The 17449-nt window shown below is 41.0% G+C and overlaps 1 protein-coding gene across 4 annotated transcripts in view; it reads right to left on the minus strand.

Annotated features, from left to right (window-relative positions):
* PLEKHG4B (pleckstrin homology and RhoGEF domain containing G4B) overlaps window positions 1-17449 on the minus strand; it is a 78758-nt gene that overhangs the window by 45649 nt on the left and 15660 nt on the right. For 3 of the 4 annotated variants that reach the window (XR_014001561.1, XM_081167273.1, XM_081167275.1), the window contains exons 2-5: window positions 15625-15822; window positions 4965-6285; window positions 1580-1774; window positions 817-940 (exon numbers count right to left, since the gene is read on the minus strand). Coding sequence is in view for 3 of the 4 variants with exons in the window: in XM_081167273.1 (XP_081023399.1) it covers window positions 817-940; window positions 1580-1774; window positions 4965-6285; window positions 15625-15822 (1838 nt within the window). In the remaining variant the exon portion in view is untranslated. The remainder of the gene's footprint in view (window positions 1-816; window positions 941-1579; window positions 1775-4964; window positions 6286-15624; window positions 15823-17449) is intronic. The other variant, XM_081167274.1, reaches the window with a different exon arrangement.

The following is a 17449-nucleotide window of genomic DNA, read 5'->3' on the forward strand; positions in this document are numbered from 1 at the left end:
CGAAGATCATGGCCACTTGGCCCATCACCACCTGGCAAATAGAAGGGGAAGAAATGGAGGCAGTGAGAGATTTTACTTTCTTGGGCTCCATGATCACTGCAGATGGTGACAGCAGCCACGAAATTAAAAGACGCCTGCTTCTTGGGAGAAAAGCAATGACAAACCTAGACAGCATCTTAAAAAGCAGAGACATCACCTTGCCAACAAAGGTCTGTATAGTTAAAGCTATGGTTTCCCCAGAAGTGATGTATAGAAGTGAGAGCTGGACCATAAAGAAGGCTGATTGCCGAAGAATTGATGCTTTTGAATTATGGTGCTGGAGGAGACTCTTGAGAGTCCCATGGACTGCAAGAAGATCAAACCTATCCATTCTGAAGGAAATCAGCCCTGAGTGCTCACTGGAAGGACAGATCCTGAAGCTGAGGCTCCAATACTTTGGCCACCTCATGAGAAGAGAAGACTCCCTGGAAAAAACCCTGATGTTGGGAAAGACGGAGGGCACAAGGAGAAGGGGACGACAGAGGACGAGATGGTTGGATAGTGTTCTCGAAGCTACCAGCATGAGTTTGACCAAACTGCGGGAGGCAGTGGAGGACAGAAGTGCCTGGCGTGCTCTGGTCCATGGGGTCACGAAGAGTCGGACACGACTAAACGACTAAACAACAACAACACCCTATATAAACAGTGGTTTTAGTAGTTCTTCTGTTTCAAGCAAGCTATTATTCTAGGGCCTTGATGAAAATTGAGTCTTAATTCCTCTGCACTACTGGCATGAATGTTACACCAAAAACATGAACAGTTGCTGCTGCTTCTTACCTGGGAATACTGTGGAAATACACTAGAAGTTGTGTGAGCTCATGGACTCTCAAAGGTTCACTTAACCAAGCACTATTACTCATGCAGACCTGCACAACTGCTCTTCCACCACGATCCCTGTTTCCTATGAAAAAATTATATATATAAATGAATCCTCTGTAATAATGTCCTACACCTCTTGAGTGTTCTCTTTCCCACAAACCAAATCACTTTGCCTGCATGGGTAGAAGTGGCGCCTTTTGAAAGCTGAGGGGGAACAGAGCGTAACAGATTCCTTTGTGGGGAACCTTCATCCCTTTACTTGGGGGACATTTCCTTCCCTCCCTCCTCCCACATGTGTCCCTTTGCCCTAGGAAATGCATAAAGGAACAGCACTGCTTTCTCCTGACTAACAGAGACATCAGTTGTTATGCTGCAACAACAACAAATATTTCCAAACTGAAAACGAAAAGGTTTACATTTTAGAAAGAGGCAGCAGTTGCCTTGGTTCTTCCTTCAGATAGTGAGAAGATAAGCTCATTTTTATATGATGCTATTCGCTGTCTGAAAGAAGAATCCTTTGGGGGGGGGGTCAGTGCCGCCTGCTTGAAGACAAAAAGGCCTACATTTTTCAATTTAAATGTTTTTGTTGCATGGAGCACATAATTTCTGGAGTACTTTTTGCAGAACTTCCCTCGTCTCCTGCCCATTCCCCTTACCCAATTAGCCCAACTTTTGTACATGCTTACACACCATTAACCTTGCACTACTATGTAGCACATACCACACAGAGAAATGACTCCAGACTGCAGTAATTCTTGATTAACTTCAAGCAACTGGTGTGATAACAAGCGCCTGGGGTCCCCAGTGTTTGCAGACAGCAGCTCGTTCTCAGGGCAGTGCAGCAGAGGTGGTGAATTTACAGTAGACTCGTAATCCCGAAAATCAATTCTGGAGTCTCCGAGGTCTGGAGAAAATACTAGTGATGTGAAAGAAGACAGCTTAGAGTCTCCACCCTCTCTTTTTAAATAAAATAAAATAAAAATGTGTTTTATTGGTTTTCAAGTGTAACACCATAAACATAGCATAAAGCCAAAAAAAACACATAGAGTACATATTATTGGATTGTCAATTGCATAAAGTAAAATTAAGGAACATGCATAATAGTTTCACTGGTTAATTAGTCCACACACAAGTGACATAGGGGGTTGTAACAGCTGTGCTGACGTAGTCGTGTGAACAACAGACAAAGACCATGTGTCTAAAGATTTTTTCCTCTTTGCCTGTCCATTTACAACACTGCTGTGATGGAAAGTGCCAGTTCCCAAGCAGAAGCATACCTGGAAAGCAAAGTAAAAATTTATCCTGTTTTCTACCTGGCAGCTATCTCCAGGTAGAGAGAGAGAGACGAGAGTTCGAAATGAAACCTTAGGGTTACAATTGCTCTCAAGTGACAAAAAGGGCTAATTTAGGATTCACAATCAAATTATGAATGTGTAATAGAAATTTCAGGGGACATATTTTGCCAGAAAGAATGTTTGTGGAAACAGTCCCACCACACGTGGATCAGGGATCCCACAGCATTGCACCCTCTCCAGCAAGATCTTTCTCTCTTTCCTTTGGAAAAAGAAGCTAATTTTCACTTTTGAAAAGTGATTTTGTAAAGAGTTACACGGTGATGAAATTTAAGTGGAGCTTGATTTCTTGCAGGACATTAGATACGTTAAAAAAACAACCCACAGCTTTCGTGCCTTCGCCTCTGATCATAATATGCACTCAGCCCTTCTGACTGCACAGTTCCACTTGGATACTGACTGAGAAGCAAGAACTTTGCAGAGAAAAGTAGTTATCCAAGTGCAATCCTATACATGCCTGTATATTGACTTCTCATGGAAGTCTGCATAGGATTGCATCTTAAATCAGTTCTATCTGATGGAAGTCAGTGGGACTAACAGCCTATCACATGTATTTTTGCTTGTGATTTATATTTGCGTTCAATATAAATATGCATAGGATTGCAACCTAAATCTTCTTAAATCTCCATCCATTCATTTAAATGGCTTCTGAATAGGCCGATACAAGAATAAGTGTATTAAATGACCAAAATGCTATATGGTTGGTTTTTCACGATTACTTTTTTAAAAAACTCTCTTAATTTCTTAAGAAATTTCTGCTGAAATCTAGGAGAAACTGAAAACCATATAATACCTTCACACAACTTGACAGCCACTTGTTATAGTACAGTTGCTAAATGTCAGTAGATAAAATAGTATGTTATATTCTAAAGATTTAGCATTTGCAAAATGCTATGATAAAAAATTACTGTATATGATATTGCTCTTGGCACAAGAAATATTTGCTTTTAGAGCAGCCAACAACTTCTGAAGTTGGTTCTGACCTAACCCAAAGCGAAATCCTCTAAAAAAGGGAGAGGAAGGAAAAAACATTAACTCGCCAAAGCCCGGAACTGAGGATCGGGGGACTTTGCATTTAATGATTATTTTGAGATATGGAACTAATTGAATTGTGGCCCTGACATCCTTGCCTCATCTGCAAAGGGAATATAATATTGCAAAAGCATCATTCCCCTACATTAAACAAACAGATCTGCCTAAATTTGAAGCTTGGGAATCTGGACTTTTCTGAACACCCAACTGGTTAAAAATAGTTTCAGAGATGCTTCACATATCATCAGCTTCTAACATGAATGTTATTTTCCTACTTCCTACAAAGCAATAGGAAACAGCGTTATTTCCTCATGCATACTGTAAACACCTGACAATTCTAAATGTGTATAAATTGCTGCATACAGGCTGGAATTATGCAAAAACAGAAGAGGCTTTTGTGCAGGAATGCAGCATGGGGGTGAAGACTGTTAAATACAGTGTGTGTGTGTGTGTGTGTGTGTGTGTGTGTGTGTGTACACGTATATATACATTTACATATACATTTGGCCAATATACTCTTCTGTCTAATGAAGTCAGATTTATCTAGCATCACATAAAACACTTTATAAGAAAACTTCTTTGTAATATGGGTTTCTCCAGGACCTCTGTGGCTCCCCACAGCTACTGGACCAAATGGATACCTCAAGGGAGTGTGGTTTTCCACTATGGAAAATAATGTGACCTAACACCCACAAAGAGTGGCTGCAAAGAGCAGTGAGTGGTTAAGAAGAGGGGATGAAGAGGGGGAAAGAGGATCTAGAGAAGGCAGATGAAGACCAGACAGTCATACATGCCTCATACATAGCATTTATCAATGGAAATGTACCCAGATATGGGGGGGGGGCTGTGATTTTCACATGCAGTGGTGTACACTTTGTTTTTCCTTAATCCTGTGCATAATGTCATGTGGTAAAGGTAAAGGTAAATGTACCCCTGACCATTAGGTCCAGTCGTGACCGACTCCGGGGTTGTGCGCTCATCTCACTCTATAGGCTGAGGGAGCCGGCGTTTGTCCGCAGACAGCTTCCAGGTCATGTGGCCAGCATGACTAAGCCGCTTCTGGCAAACCAGAGCAGTGCACGGAAACACCATTTACCTTCCCGCCGGAGTGGTTCCTATTTATCTATTTGCACTTTTGATGTGCTTTCGAACTGCTAGGTTGGCAGGAGCTGGGACCAAACAACGGGAGCTCACCCCGTCACGGGGATTCGAACCGCCGACCTTCTGATTGGCAAGCCCTAGGCTCAGTGGTTTAACCCACATGTGGTAAGTGGTCCTAAATCACATGCACTGGTTCAGTGGTTCAGTGCAAGTAAAATCCCACTGATTTCCCAACACTTTAGACTGCCTATGGCGACTTTAAACCTTGAGTTATCAGAATTGCTAACACAGGATAGATAGCACTGTAGTTGCTGTTCTTCTGTTGTCTAGCTCCATTTATCCCACTGCAATTCCATTTCCTAGCTCTGCTTGTTCTGCTGTTGGTATGCTTAATGTTATAGATCTATTTACATCATTCAAAGCCACAAACTTATCTTTGAACTCTCAGAATATAGCAAGATATCAGCAGAAAACAAAAACCCCCGCCACCCCACAAATAAACATAAATAGCACCTATGCTTCCAAACTAAAATAAAATAACTAAAGGCACACCTGTTAGCATGGTTTAAACAGGCTGACTAAATAAGAATAAGTGAGGTATCTACTTTGCATCTGTTTTACCTTCATTCTCTTTGCTTTTTGTAGCAATGAATTCATGAATATGTGACTCCAGTCTCTCAGACCTTAGAGAATGCCCATTTATGATTTTGGGGGGATTTTCACTGAACACTCCATCTGAGGGCACCCTGGATTTATAATCTTGACTCTGTGCGCTCTTATGTGTCCTGTCTAAAGACCGTGATCTTCGTGAACCTGACCTGCTACATGCTGTTTCATGAGATACAGTCCATTTTTCAGAGGCCTGGGAACGGTTCCCAAATCTAACTGTCTGTCTTATTTCCTCCTGTTTTGAAATTCTTTCAGACCAACAGCTTTCTTGCCAAACATTGTTTTCACATGTTTTTTCAGTGACCCTGCACTCATTCTCCACCTGTCCCATGACATGCTCTGACGGTTCGTCTTCTGCAATGGATTCCTCAGAGCTGGAACCAAGACTCATTGGGTTTTGCAAAGCTTCTATATAAGACTTTCTAAACAATCGCTTTGTTTCAAAATACAGAGAATCCCGCCCTCTTTGACATGGGCTGCTCAGGTCTGTGCTGAAGGATATGCTTTTGGGGCCATTCCTTTTCACTAGTGGAGGAGTTGCTGAATCTTTAAACAAATCAGGTGTCAATTCAGATGTCATTTTTGGTTCCTTGATGGCTTGCTCTGCAACTGAAAGCGCTCTTGGATTCGCTTCATCAACAGTTCCATGCTCAGCTTGGGGTGCTGGGGTTTGTGTTTCAGCCTTGCTCCCAGGGCCATGACATAAATCAGAATCATCATCACCTTGGTTTCCACAGTTGCCTGCAAGCGGTACCTCTATCACGGTAGAACAGGTACCATCAGAGGTCGAACTCTCATGTGAGCTGTTGCTTTCCATTGTCTGTGTCATAGCTTTAGCATCAGGGCTGCTGCTGATCAATTTTTCAAGCAGAGAGCTTTTGGAATATGTCTGCAGAATTGTTTCAGCTGTAGGGACAAATATAGGGTTCACAATATTTTTCCAAGGTGTCCTATATATGGCTGGGCCTGTAGTCAGCAAGCAGCTCTGCAAAGGACAGCCATTCAGTTTACTGTTTACATTTTCCAAAAACTCTATTGTGAAAATATATCCGTACATGGTTTCAGGTACAACAAGCTCTTCCATTCCTTGCCCATGTCTGGAGAGACATTTTAACACTAGGTTGACTGACTGCTTTCTCACCGGCACAATCTGGAAGTAAAAGTCTCCTGGTTTTAAACGGGCTTTGTGGAGAGACGCCAGTTGCACTATGATCTTCTCATGGATGCACAATGGCCATCCTTCATGGTAAAAAATAAGGCCGGTATAATTGCTCTGTAAAAAAAAGAGAAAGCAAACTAAGTGAAATATAATTGCCTATATTATGCTATTAACATTTGTGCAAATTTAACCACCTTTTAGTACAGCAGAAAAATGTGGTAAATTAATGTAGCAGTTGACTCATAGTAAAACAAGACGACAATGGGTAATAAAAAAGTTATGTTCTATTTTAGAACCAACAAACGTTTCAGAATCAATACTGTCTTATGAGTACAAATAATTAACATAGATCACAAAACTAGTTCTGAACATATTCCTCTGACTACTGTGATCAGTTGCTGAACTCATTCCTAGAAATGTTATATCAATTTTTTCAAATATACTGCAGGGCTAGGAAAGACGACCCTTCTACATTTTTGAATGACTGATTTTGTTATCAAGCCGCCAAACCATGAGAATGGTAATTCATTACCAGCAAATTGCTAGAATTTTCACAGGAAGTGACAAGCTTCCCTTACACAGATCATGTTCAAACATGATGATAGTGCTCATATTATGGTAGCTTGCTTCCCGCCCCCCCCCCCCCATATACAGTATTTATAAAACTGAAATAAAGCAATGTTAATATTTTGGAATTGTTGGGATGTCTTTAACAGATATATCAACTATCCAGGTAGAAAAAACATTCCCATTCAAAGAAGTAATGCAAACATAGCTGGAAAAAGGTTATAGAATGAAAACCACTTTGGTTTGTGCTGGTCAATACTCTTGATTAAAACTGTCCTTGGACTAAAGAAATGCAAGAAGGGCCATTCCACCCATTTCGTGGTAGAGAACCTGCATTTGCTAGTGAGCATAAAGTCATAGAATCATAAAACTGTAGGGTTGGAAGGGACCTCAAGGGCCATCTCTATGCTGTAAGCCACCCAGAGTGACTGGGGAAACCCAGCCAGATGGACAGGATAATAACAACAGCAATTAGTCTACAGAGAGTTTCAGCCAGTCCTCAATCTCTGTATGATAAATGTTTCCACATTTGTCTGGATCTTGTTCACAAGTGTGCACCTAAAAATGTAATGTGTGAAGTTTGACTTGTGATTTCCCAGAGTTAACAAAGGGATGCATCTTAGTAACTGAGGCTATAAAGAAGTATTAGGAAACACTCTCCGTGACCCTCTCCTCTTGAGGGAGAGCTGCTAAGTTCGGAGTACATAAAGATTCCATTGTTTCTTTTCAAATGAACAATATTGGGAGAGCAAGGTATCTGACGGAGGCATCCTGTCTCTTTGCCAGGGGTGGCATATTTCTGTCTCAGGTTTCCATTCACTGAGCAGTCATTTCTTTACTCATGGGCTCTGACAAGGGGATTTCCTTTGACCAGCAAGATTCACCCTTTGGATCTGAAGAGGCTCAATGCCATTAAAGCCTTTTGTCTGGTTAATAATGCCAGGGTAAGGCAGGGGTGGGGGAGCCCTAAAGCTTTAAAGCTTCACTGAATGCTGTAAGAATTAAAGGATTAGGCCCCATTCCCTTAACTTTGAAATTAGTAGCAAAAGAAAAATAATCAGGTCCCAACCTAAGTTTCACATAAGTGAGCAAGGATTTGGAAGGCATTTCTGTGTAAATGCAATGCCAGTCACATACAACTGCACACTTCCTTATAATAGTGCTATGAACTGTAACTGAGAGACCAATGAGAGAGTTTGGGCTAAACAAGTAAGGTGAAAATGGATGTTTCATGGTACAAGTAGTAGATGAGGGTTTCTTTAAACATCTATCCCAGATTTCAGCACCAAAAATAAAAGCAAGTCATCCAGGGCTGCTGCTCCTTTGTTGAGTTTTGGGTATGAATTCAGGATCTAACACAATGTTGACTACTATTAACTACATACAGCTCTCTGCCAGCACTCTGAAACACCAATGTGCAGCAGGATTTCTCCTAAGTTGAAGAAGATGTGAGGCGAGTCAGGGGGCTTTCATGAGGAGAGAATGCAGAGTTAATTCACTGCACCAGAATATGAATATGGTATCCTTGGGCTTTAGTGGAGTAAGTGTTGACTTCCCTTCACTTTCCCCAGGAACCTCATGAAATCATAGAGGTGGGCTCCTGGGTGGAGGCTGGGGCACATGGAGAGCGCCCGGTGGGGGTGGCTGCCCCCTCAATATTGGGGGGCATAGCCCCCTGCCCCTCAATATTGGGGGCTGGAGCCCCTTGCACACCATATACCCGCCACCCCTGCCTGCATCACATGTTCTTTGGTCCTCCCTGAGCTTCCAGGATGCAAATCATCCTACATTCATGAGCACTTTTCAACATAACAATCTTGTAGTCCCACAATCAAGGCCCTATGAAACAGGAGATTCGTTGTATGATTTCATTCAAACATTGCTATTGTGAAGCTTCTGGTATTTGAAGCTTGCTGATGTAATGCTTTCGGCTCTGAACACATCCACTGTAGGGTCAAAATCATACCCTGAGGTAATAGCCTTTGCAGCTGTCCAAAAGCCAAATATATTAGTTTTCTGATTCATTCCTAAAGGAATGTGTTTATTGAAACAGACAGCAGGTACGCTTCAATACCTCTCTTCCTCTTTCAGGTCTGGGCTGGTGTGTTGCATCTACCAACTACTAATTATCTTCTATTCTGGGTTTTCTCTTTTACTGTGCTAATCAAAATGCTATACCAATTTACTTTGTTTAAATACCAGGGTGCTTGTTGGTGTAACAACTGAACTATGTCATTAATCAGTAGGATAACTCGCTTTACAGGTGTTTCTCAAGTACGTTCAGTGACAGTTAGTTTTGGTTTTTTACTAACAAGAAAAGAATCAACATCTAGAAAACCAACAATTGAAAGTTTCTTTAAAGACCTCTATACTGAGTATTATTCGACTGGTGTTCACTTAGGATTCAAATAAAAAATGGCAGGGAGTTAAAAAAACACTTGATTATAAGTTAAAACTCAATTTAAATGTTTTGCTTTGCAAGAAATTAAAACTTTGACTTTTAAAAAAAGCTATGAAAAAGCTTAGAAAAGTAGAGAAATTAGGCAAGCATTCCCACACTAAAAGGGTATTTATTAGACCAGTGTGACCTATAATGGGTTATATGGGACAACCATTCTTAGAAGATGACGGCAATCTTAAAGTTACATTGCAGTGTTCAAGTATTCATTAATTCAGATCAAACAACAAATATTTTGACATATTAAGCACTAACAAGTTTATAGTGTAAGGGTATGTGGACAAGAGTCTAGCTCACAAAAGCATGTGCCATTATGAATAATCAATCTTTTAGATGCCACAAAAATCTTTCTTATCTTCAGCCCAAACAGCCTAACATTGCTGCTCCTCTGGAAAATTCACAGAATCATAGAATCACAGAACTGTCAGAATCACAGAGACCCTGAGGGTCAGAAAGTCTAACCCATTGCAATGCAGGAATCTTGTATTACATATTTCATATAACCAACACATAATTCTTATAACACGCAATTCATATAACAAACACAAATTACATGTAGAAGTAGTGTGTTCAGAATGCGACCACAGCAGCACTTTGCAGTTCAATGAAACTTAACAGAGAGAGAAACAGAGGTTTTCTTACCATGATTTTCTGTTTCCATTTGTCTCATGAAAGGCATTCCTTACTTTCGGATGGCACCTCCCAGAGGCTGAGATGAGGAGGGTGCAAGTTCTTCTACCTTCTACCTCACCAGGTGCCACCCACCCTCCCAGACTGGCTGGAAAATCAAGAACCACTCAACCCCCTCTGATACTTCCATAGAGATCCATGAAATAAGGCCACAACACAGGCCACTCAAGCAAACGAAACACAAGTACGTAAGAAAAGCCTGCTGGGCAGCCTAATGGCCCATCAGAACCAGATGCCTGTGGGAAGCCCACAAACAGGAACTGAAGACAAGAACAGCCTCCTCTCCATGTAGTTTCCAGCAACTGGTATCAGAAGCACTACTACTGCCTCTGACCGTGAAGTCAAAGCATAGTCATCCTGGCTTGTAGCCATTGATAGCCTTATCTTCTGTTGATCTGTCTAATTCTCTTTTAAAGCCATCTAAGTTGGTGGCCATCACCTGCTCCTGCCAGAGCGAATTCCAAGGCTGCCGGTGTGTTGCATGAAGAAGCCCTTTTTTTATCTGTCCTGAATCTTCCAATGCTCAGCTTCGTTCTAGTGGTATGAGAGAGGGAGAAAAACCTTTCTCTGTCTACTTTCTCTATGTCGTGCATAATTTTATACACTTATGTCATGTCGCCTCTTACTCGCCTTTTCTCTGAACTAAAAAGTCCCAAATGCTGCAGCTCCATCTCCTTGATGATTTTGGTTGCTGTTTTATAACTTTAAAATATCCTATAAAAAGTCAAGTTAAATCTGTGATGATAGATTGGGCAAGAGATGTGGGACATAACAAAATGTTTGAAGACTGGGAAAGGTTGTGGAGGAAAGGGGTCAAGTTCACTGCATGTACAGTGTTAAAGGAAAACATTATGAAAATGATGTATAGATGGTACTTAACCAGGAGGAATCGATGAAATTCAAAGACTATTTAGTTAAATATGCTAAGAAAACATAATTGGAAAAACTTGCAAATACCAGATAGGCTTAGGATTTAAATATGTGATGTTAGAGAACAATACGTTTAAAGTTAAAATGAAAAGAAAGAAATATGTTAAGTGATTAAGTTAATTTTATGAGAAAATTGGTTTTGGAAAACTGTTACAATGATATACACTGAAGCTCAGCCAGGGGGATGCGAGGAAGTCACTTAACAATGTTACTAAGATTGGAGCAAGTACAGCTAAGATTTATGTTTGTTTGTTTAAAAATTCTGGAAAATCAATAAAAAAAATTGGGGGGAAAAATACAATATCCTATAATAAGTGAGGTGACCAGGACTATACACAATATTTCAAATGCAGCCACACCATAGATTTGCATAACGTCATTATGATACTAGTAATTTTATTTTCAATTCCTTTCCTATTTATCCCTAGCATTGAATTTGCCTATTTCGTGGCTGCCACACACTTTCGACATCATCACTGAGCTAGCCACTACTTCTCCACCAGCCAGTTCAGACCCCATTAATATATGTGAAATTAAGATTTTTTGCCCCAACATGCATCACTTTACATTTGTTTGCATTGAACTGCATTTGCCGTTTTACCACCCATTCAACCAGTTTGGAGAGATCCTTTCAGAGCTCTTCACAAGTACATTTTTGTTTTAATGATCTGGAATAATTCAGTATCATCAGCAAACTTGGTCAGCTCACTGCTCACTCCTAACTCTAGATCATTTATTAATAAGTTAAAAAACACGGGGTGGGGTGGGTCTTCCTTCTAAGTCTTGTTAAAAGCTTGTTGAAAGCTCAAATACACTATGTCAACCAGATCACCTCTTTGTGGTTGCTGACATCCTCAAATAACTCTAATAGGTTTGTGAGACAGGCTTGCCCTTACAGAAGCCATGCTGGTTGTGTTCAGCAAGGCTTGTTCTTCTATATGTTTGGTTATTTTATCCTTAACAATACATTCCACCAGATTGCCTGGGCCAGACGTTAAGCTAACTGGTCTGTAATATCCAAGATCCAAAACTCTAGCTAAAACTTCGCATGCACCCAGTGCCTGCTAAACGTATATAAACTACTAATACTGTGGGTTGTCTTTTGCACATATTCAACTTTCCTTAAGGATCAATTTGTCCTTTCAACTAAGGCTTGCCTATCAATACCACTCAACAGGTCTCAAAAGTAAACAGCCATTGCAACCTAGTAAGTTTTACATAGCTATGATGTACTCAAATGAAAAGAACCCTTCAAAATAAAGCACATATTACAACTGAAAATGTAGTGGCATTGCATTTGCTCTGTATGCAGAAGCTCCAAGATTCAATCCACAGCATCCATAATTTACTTTTTAAAGGATTTTAAAAGGCCAAGGTAAGACAGTTTCATATATTTGTCATTACTTCTGATAACACTTAGGGCTCATCCAGACTTCCCTTGCTCCACCACTTTCTTCCAGGGAAACCCAATATTTACTGCTGAATCGGAGCAAATGTCAATTGGGTTTTCTCTGGATTGATGTTCCAATTTATCACTAAAGAATAGTATTTCCAGGAGAAAGCAGTGGGGCTAGGGCAAAACCGCTTGGACCTACGCCAAGCAAGTGTGGGACAAACAGAAAACAGCTCAGATTCACACTTTCTAGGCATGGGACAAGCGCAAGTATGAATGAACCCTTACATTCTGTTCAGCCTTAATATGAGAGTCTATGCAAGTACAGCATCCTTAAGCACTTTCCAGTAAGTAAGGATACTTAAGTGCAGTGAGAAATTAAATAAACAGTCAGAAAAGGAATTGAATATATCTGGAAATAAGTCCCACAGAGTTCAACAGTATTTTCCCTAAGGAAGCATGCTTTAAATTGCACCCTGACAGAACTGACATAGACTGCAATCCTAACCCCCAATGTGTGTTGCTAGAGAGGGTGGAGATCCCAGTTTGTTGGCCTTCAGCCTCTACTGGCAGAGGGAAGGTTCCACCACAATGGAGTCAGTAACCTGTGGAAGGGCCCCCATATAGTGCTGGAGGTGGAAGTGTGCCAGCCATGGTCTGCTGGAAGTTGCTTCGGCTCCTAGAGAAGGGCCCAATTTGGGCCTCACTGCCGTGACAGCAAGCGCAGCCAGCTGGGCTTCAGAAGTGGCAGTGAATCTACATCTTCATGCTCCAGTTGGGATTGATTTGGAGAGAACGTGTGTGGCACTGGAATCCACATGCTTTTCATGTTACTACTTTGCGTAACATTCAAATCAGCATAAATCCAACTTCTGATAATGCCTAGCAGAGCTTGGTTTACTATAAAGAACATTATTATGAGCAGCAAAATTCACTGTGGTGATAAAATAAATAAAAAGAGGTTACTCTTGCATCTCCAATCTGTTTCCAAATTACTATGAGACTAAAACACCAATCTCTCCTCCTTGCCCCCAAACCAGCAATTAGCTAGGAAAATACGCTGTTTCTACTGTATCAGCAGAGACCATGATAGCTCCTGTTTCCCAGTCAGGAAATTCAAAGTTGCCAGCAAAAGAGGGAGAAAGAAATACTTGCTGAGGCAAAGCAAGAGAAGAGTGGCATTTGAGGGCTGAAACCTCTGTCATCAGGGCAATGAATAATCGTACACAGTTCATTGTGGAAACAGAACTGTCCTTTATGCGGCTACAATTAAACAGTCACTAAATCCCTTGCTCTGACTCCTGTTGAGCCTCAGTACTTTGCACAAACACTGGGCTATAAATTCTTTTGCCTCCCTACTGAGTTGCAGTCTGGGGTCTGTAAATCTTCGAGTGATTTCCTGAATAATTGCATTCCTGAGAAAGTTGCATTCACAAGGTGGGCAACCACTCTCCCCTTCCGCTTCACTCCCAGCGAAGAAAGTGGTCCTGCTGACAAAGAAGCCAGCTGAAGAATTAACTGACTTCAATGGATGAAGAATAAACTTGAAACGGTAATAATTAGGCTGTGCGTGCCTATGAACAGGGAAAGATTCAAGTACTCAGGTCGTATTTCACATTAAAAATATGTAACTAAAAATGTTTGATTGTTTGAACAGAGTTTTGTTTTCTATACTCTTTATCATACTAATAACAATAAAAGTTGCTCAGCTTCTGAACAAAAATGTCTTAATTATCTATTAGCTATTTTGAGTTACTGCTGCCTGAAGCTTGGACAGATGTGAAACATGCACGGTGAAATGAAAGATTTGATTGTTCTCTAACAAACCAAGGTATTTCATAGCTTAAAGACAGTTTCAACTAAACCTATGGTGTCAAATATCAAGCACAGTCCTCAAATACCCAGTACTATGTACACACTTCAGTTCTGTGGAAGCACAGGAAAAGCAAAGCATGCAGACTAAGTGGAGAATTCAGATTTTCATGACAGATAATTTTAATATGTTTAGTGCAGGCTATGCACAGTTATGCTTATTTGACACAAATGAGGGTAGGGGGGAATTGTTTAGTATAAGTTGGACTAGGCAAATTCCTGCACCAGCAGATCAGCAAAAAGCATGATTATCCGTAAAAAGTAAGACACTGTGCACTTAGAGACTTTCAAAAAACTTTTTACAAAGCAGCTCACAAAGGACTCCTGAGTAACCTTTGCAATCATGGAATAAGGTGAGAGGTCCTCTTGTGGATCAGTAGCTGGTTGAGAATCAGGAAGCAAAAAGTAAGAATAAATGGACCGTTCTCCCAATAGAGGTCCACCCTATCAAGGAATAGTAGAGCCAAGTTTTCTGTTGATATGAAACTGAGGATGGTTAAAACAGAAGGTGATTGCAAACAGCTCCAAAAGAATCTCTCAAAACTGGGTGAGTGAGAATCAGGAAATCAAATGCAAGTCAGTGTAAGCTGCTGTAAAGTGATGCACACTGGGACAAAATGTCTATCAGGAAACAGAATGAAAACAAAACTGCCAGTATCATAATAAACAAATCTATGGTGTGATTGCATTTGGAAAACTGTGCAGTGGTACCTCGGGATGCAAATGGGACTGTCTGCACATGCACAAGCAGCGAAACCCGGAAGTAACACACTCCATTACTTCCGGGTCGCCACGGAGTGCATCCCGAACGTGCTCAACCTGAAGCATATTTATCCCGAGGTATGACTGGATATGGTTCTGGTCACAAAGCAAGTAAGAGGAGACATGATAGAGCATAAAAAATTAAGCCTAGTGTGGGGGAAAGTGCATAGAGAAAAGTTTTTCTTCTTCTCTCATAATACTAGGACATTTGATGCAGATGAATGTTTGAAGATTCAGGACAGAGAAGAGAAATACCGTAACTTATTCACACAGTGCATTGTTAAACTTACTGAATTTGCTCTCACGAGAGGCAGCGATGGCCACTGAAAGATGATTAGACAAATCCATGGAACATAAAGCTATCAATACTGGCCATTTAAAGAAGTCTAACCAAGTTCATGCTAGACTTTCAATGATTTACTCAAATTCTGATGCCCATGGAAAGAAAGCACACACACAAATTACAATCATAAATCATTTTTCTTACCCTCTTATCATTTCTTCGCCCAACAATATAAATTCTGTAGCGAAATATAAAAAACCCTCCTACCATTCTCCTGAAATGTACTACAGCACAAATTCATGGAATTATATTCCAAACAAATACAAAACATGATGCTTCGCTTTCCAGTGTCTTACTAGAATGAACTTTCCCATGGTTATCTAGGGTTTCGTTTGCCTAGCAGTTAAAAGATTAAACAGCATCTTATTCCGCCCTCCTCATGCTTGGATAATGAACAAAGAATCTCTGTTTTGCCAGAGTAGATACAAATATACTTACACAGGTTTCCCGTTGGATACACTGTAAGACTCTCTTGGCAGGAACAAGGAAATCAATTAGACATCTGAGACCATCTCCGTGATAAAACTTTTCAACAATGCTGAAAAGCTGCCACAGAACAGTAGCAGCTGTGGCCTCAAAAGGTGGATATAGAGAGGAAAGTGTATTCTGGATATAAATATCGAGGGATTCAGAGTTCTGAAATAAATAAATAAAAATCACAGTGTTAGGCAATAGGGAAGAAGTGTAGATTCTACACAGAAAAACAATATTAACTACCCTGGTTTTCAAACTGTGTCATAGCAAACCTTGGGGTTCCCCAGACACTTTCCAGGGTTTCTTCAAAGAGAAAAGAGTGGATAAATGTACCCAAACAACAAGTTTATCCACCACTACCAATCATCATCCAAGGTGCCGTGTCCTTTGGAAGAGAGAGGACAAAACGAAAGCGTGCAAACCCTGGAAATAGGAAGACTCCCACACAGATGAACAATTCCCTTTGAATTCCATCCCCCATTTACTGAGAGGCCTGCCAGTCTAGGACCTCTTTGAGTGGATTACTTTCCCCAAATTATTATTATTTATTATTATTAATGTATTACATTTATACACCACCCTTCCTCCAAAGATCACAGGGTGGTTTGCAGCATAAAAATGCAAAAAGAAAACACAAAATACATATCATAGTTAGAACAACAACAACAACAACAACCCAATAGCCCCCTTCAACAAACACAGAGGTTCTTTAATCAGCCCAAGGCCTGGCTATAGGAGAACCTTTGCACCTGGCGTCTAAAGGTTAATGTAGTGAAGGTGCCAGGAGAGTCTCCCTGGGGAGAGCATTCCACAAATGGGGAGCCACCACAGAAAAGGCCTGCTCTTGTGTTGCCACCCACCAGACCTCATGGAGAAAATTCTATCGAGTTGTAACAATAACTTTTGTCCCATAGCTTTCACATATGAGAACATTTCCAAAAGTTGTGAAACATCTGATATACTGCATATTAATGCTTTACATGACTAAGCCATTTCTCACCTTCTCACCCCTTGCCTTTTCCTGTAAGACCTATTACAGTCGTTAAGAGTCGTCAACAGGCTCATCTCAGCTATCTGCCAATCTCCCATTCCCACCACCCTTCTGAGTAATACCCCTCCCCACCTTCTCACTATATAGAAGGGTCTGGCAACTTCTGTTTCAGTGTATCTGAAGAAGTGTGCATGCACACGAAAGCTCATACCAAGAACTAACTTAGTTGGTCTTTAAGGTGCTACTGGAAGGAATTTTTTTTATTTTGATTTCCTTGTGTGTTCCACAGCTGCAAAGCCCCAGGGGAGTAACTGCAACTGAGGGGCAGAACACCTGCTTTCCACACAGTCCCATTTCCAGTCCCTCCTACTTAAAAAGGATCATGTGGCAGGTGACACGAAAGACCTCTCTGTGTGTAACTCTGAAGACAGAAGGTATGAGTCGCAACAGACAATACTGGATTCCCAGACCGCTGCCTGAACCATGCAGGTCTAGAGTGCTGAGGGCAAGGCTCAGGAAACGAACAGAGCATCCTCTCAGGACCTTGCAATGACCGAACTGCTTTTGACTCTGTTATCACCATGATATATTTGCACAGGGGTTGGCATGGCAATTAGCCCCTCCCTGGCAGGAAGAGCACTTGTGTGTACATAGGCTGGTGTTGGGTTTCTTTTGAGAGACAAAACCCGCCAACATCAGCAAACACAGCAGTGACACTTTAGTTCCCAACCCTTGCTAACGTAAATGGGAGGGAGAGGAGGAGGGAGGATCCGCAGGCCAGAACCAGCGCAAGCAAAG

Source organism: Podarcis bocagei (genome assembly GCF_964188305.1).
Source record: "Podarcis bocagei genome assembly, chromosome: 13".
NCBI classification, from domain to species: Eukaryota; Metazoa; Chordata; class Lepidosauria; order Squamata; family Lacertidae; genus Podarcis; species Podarcis bocagei.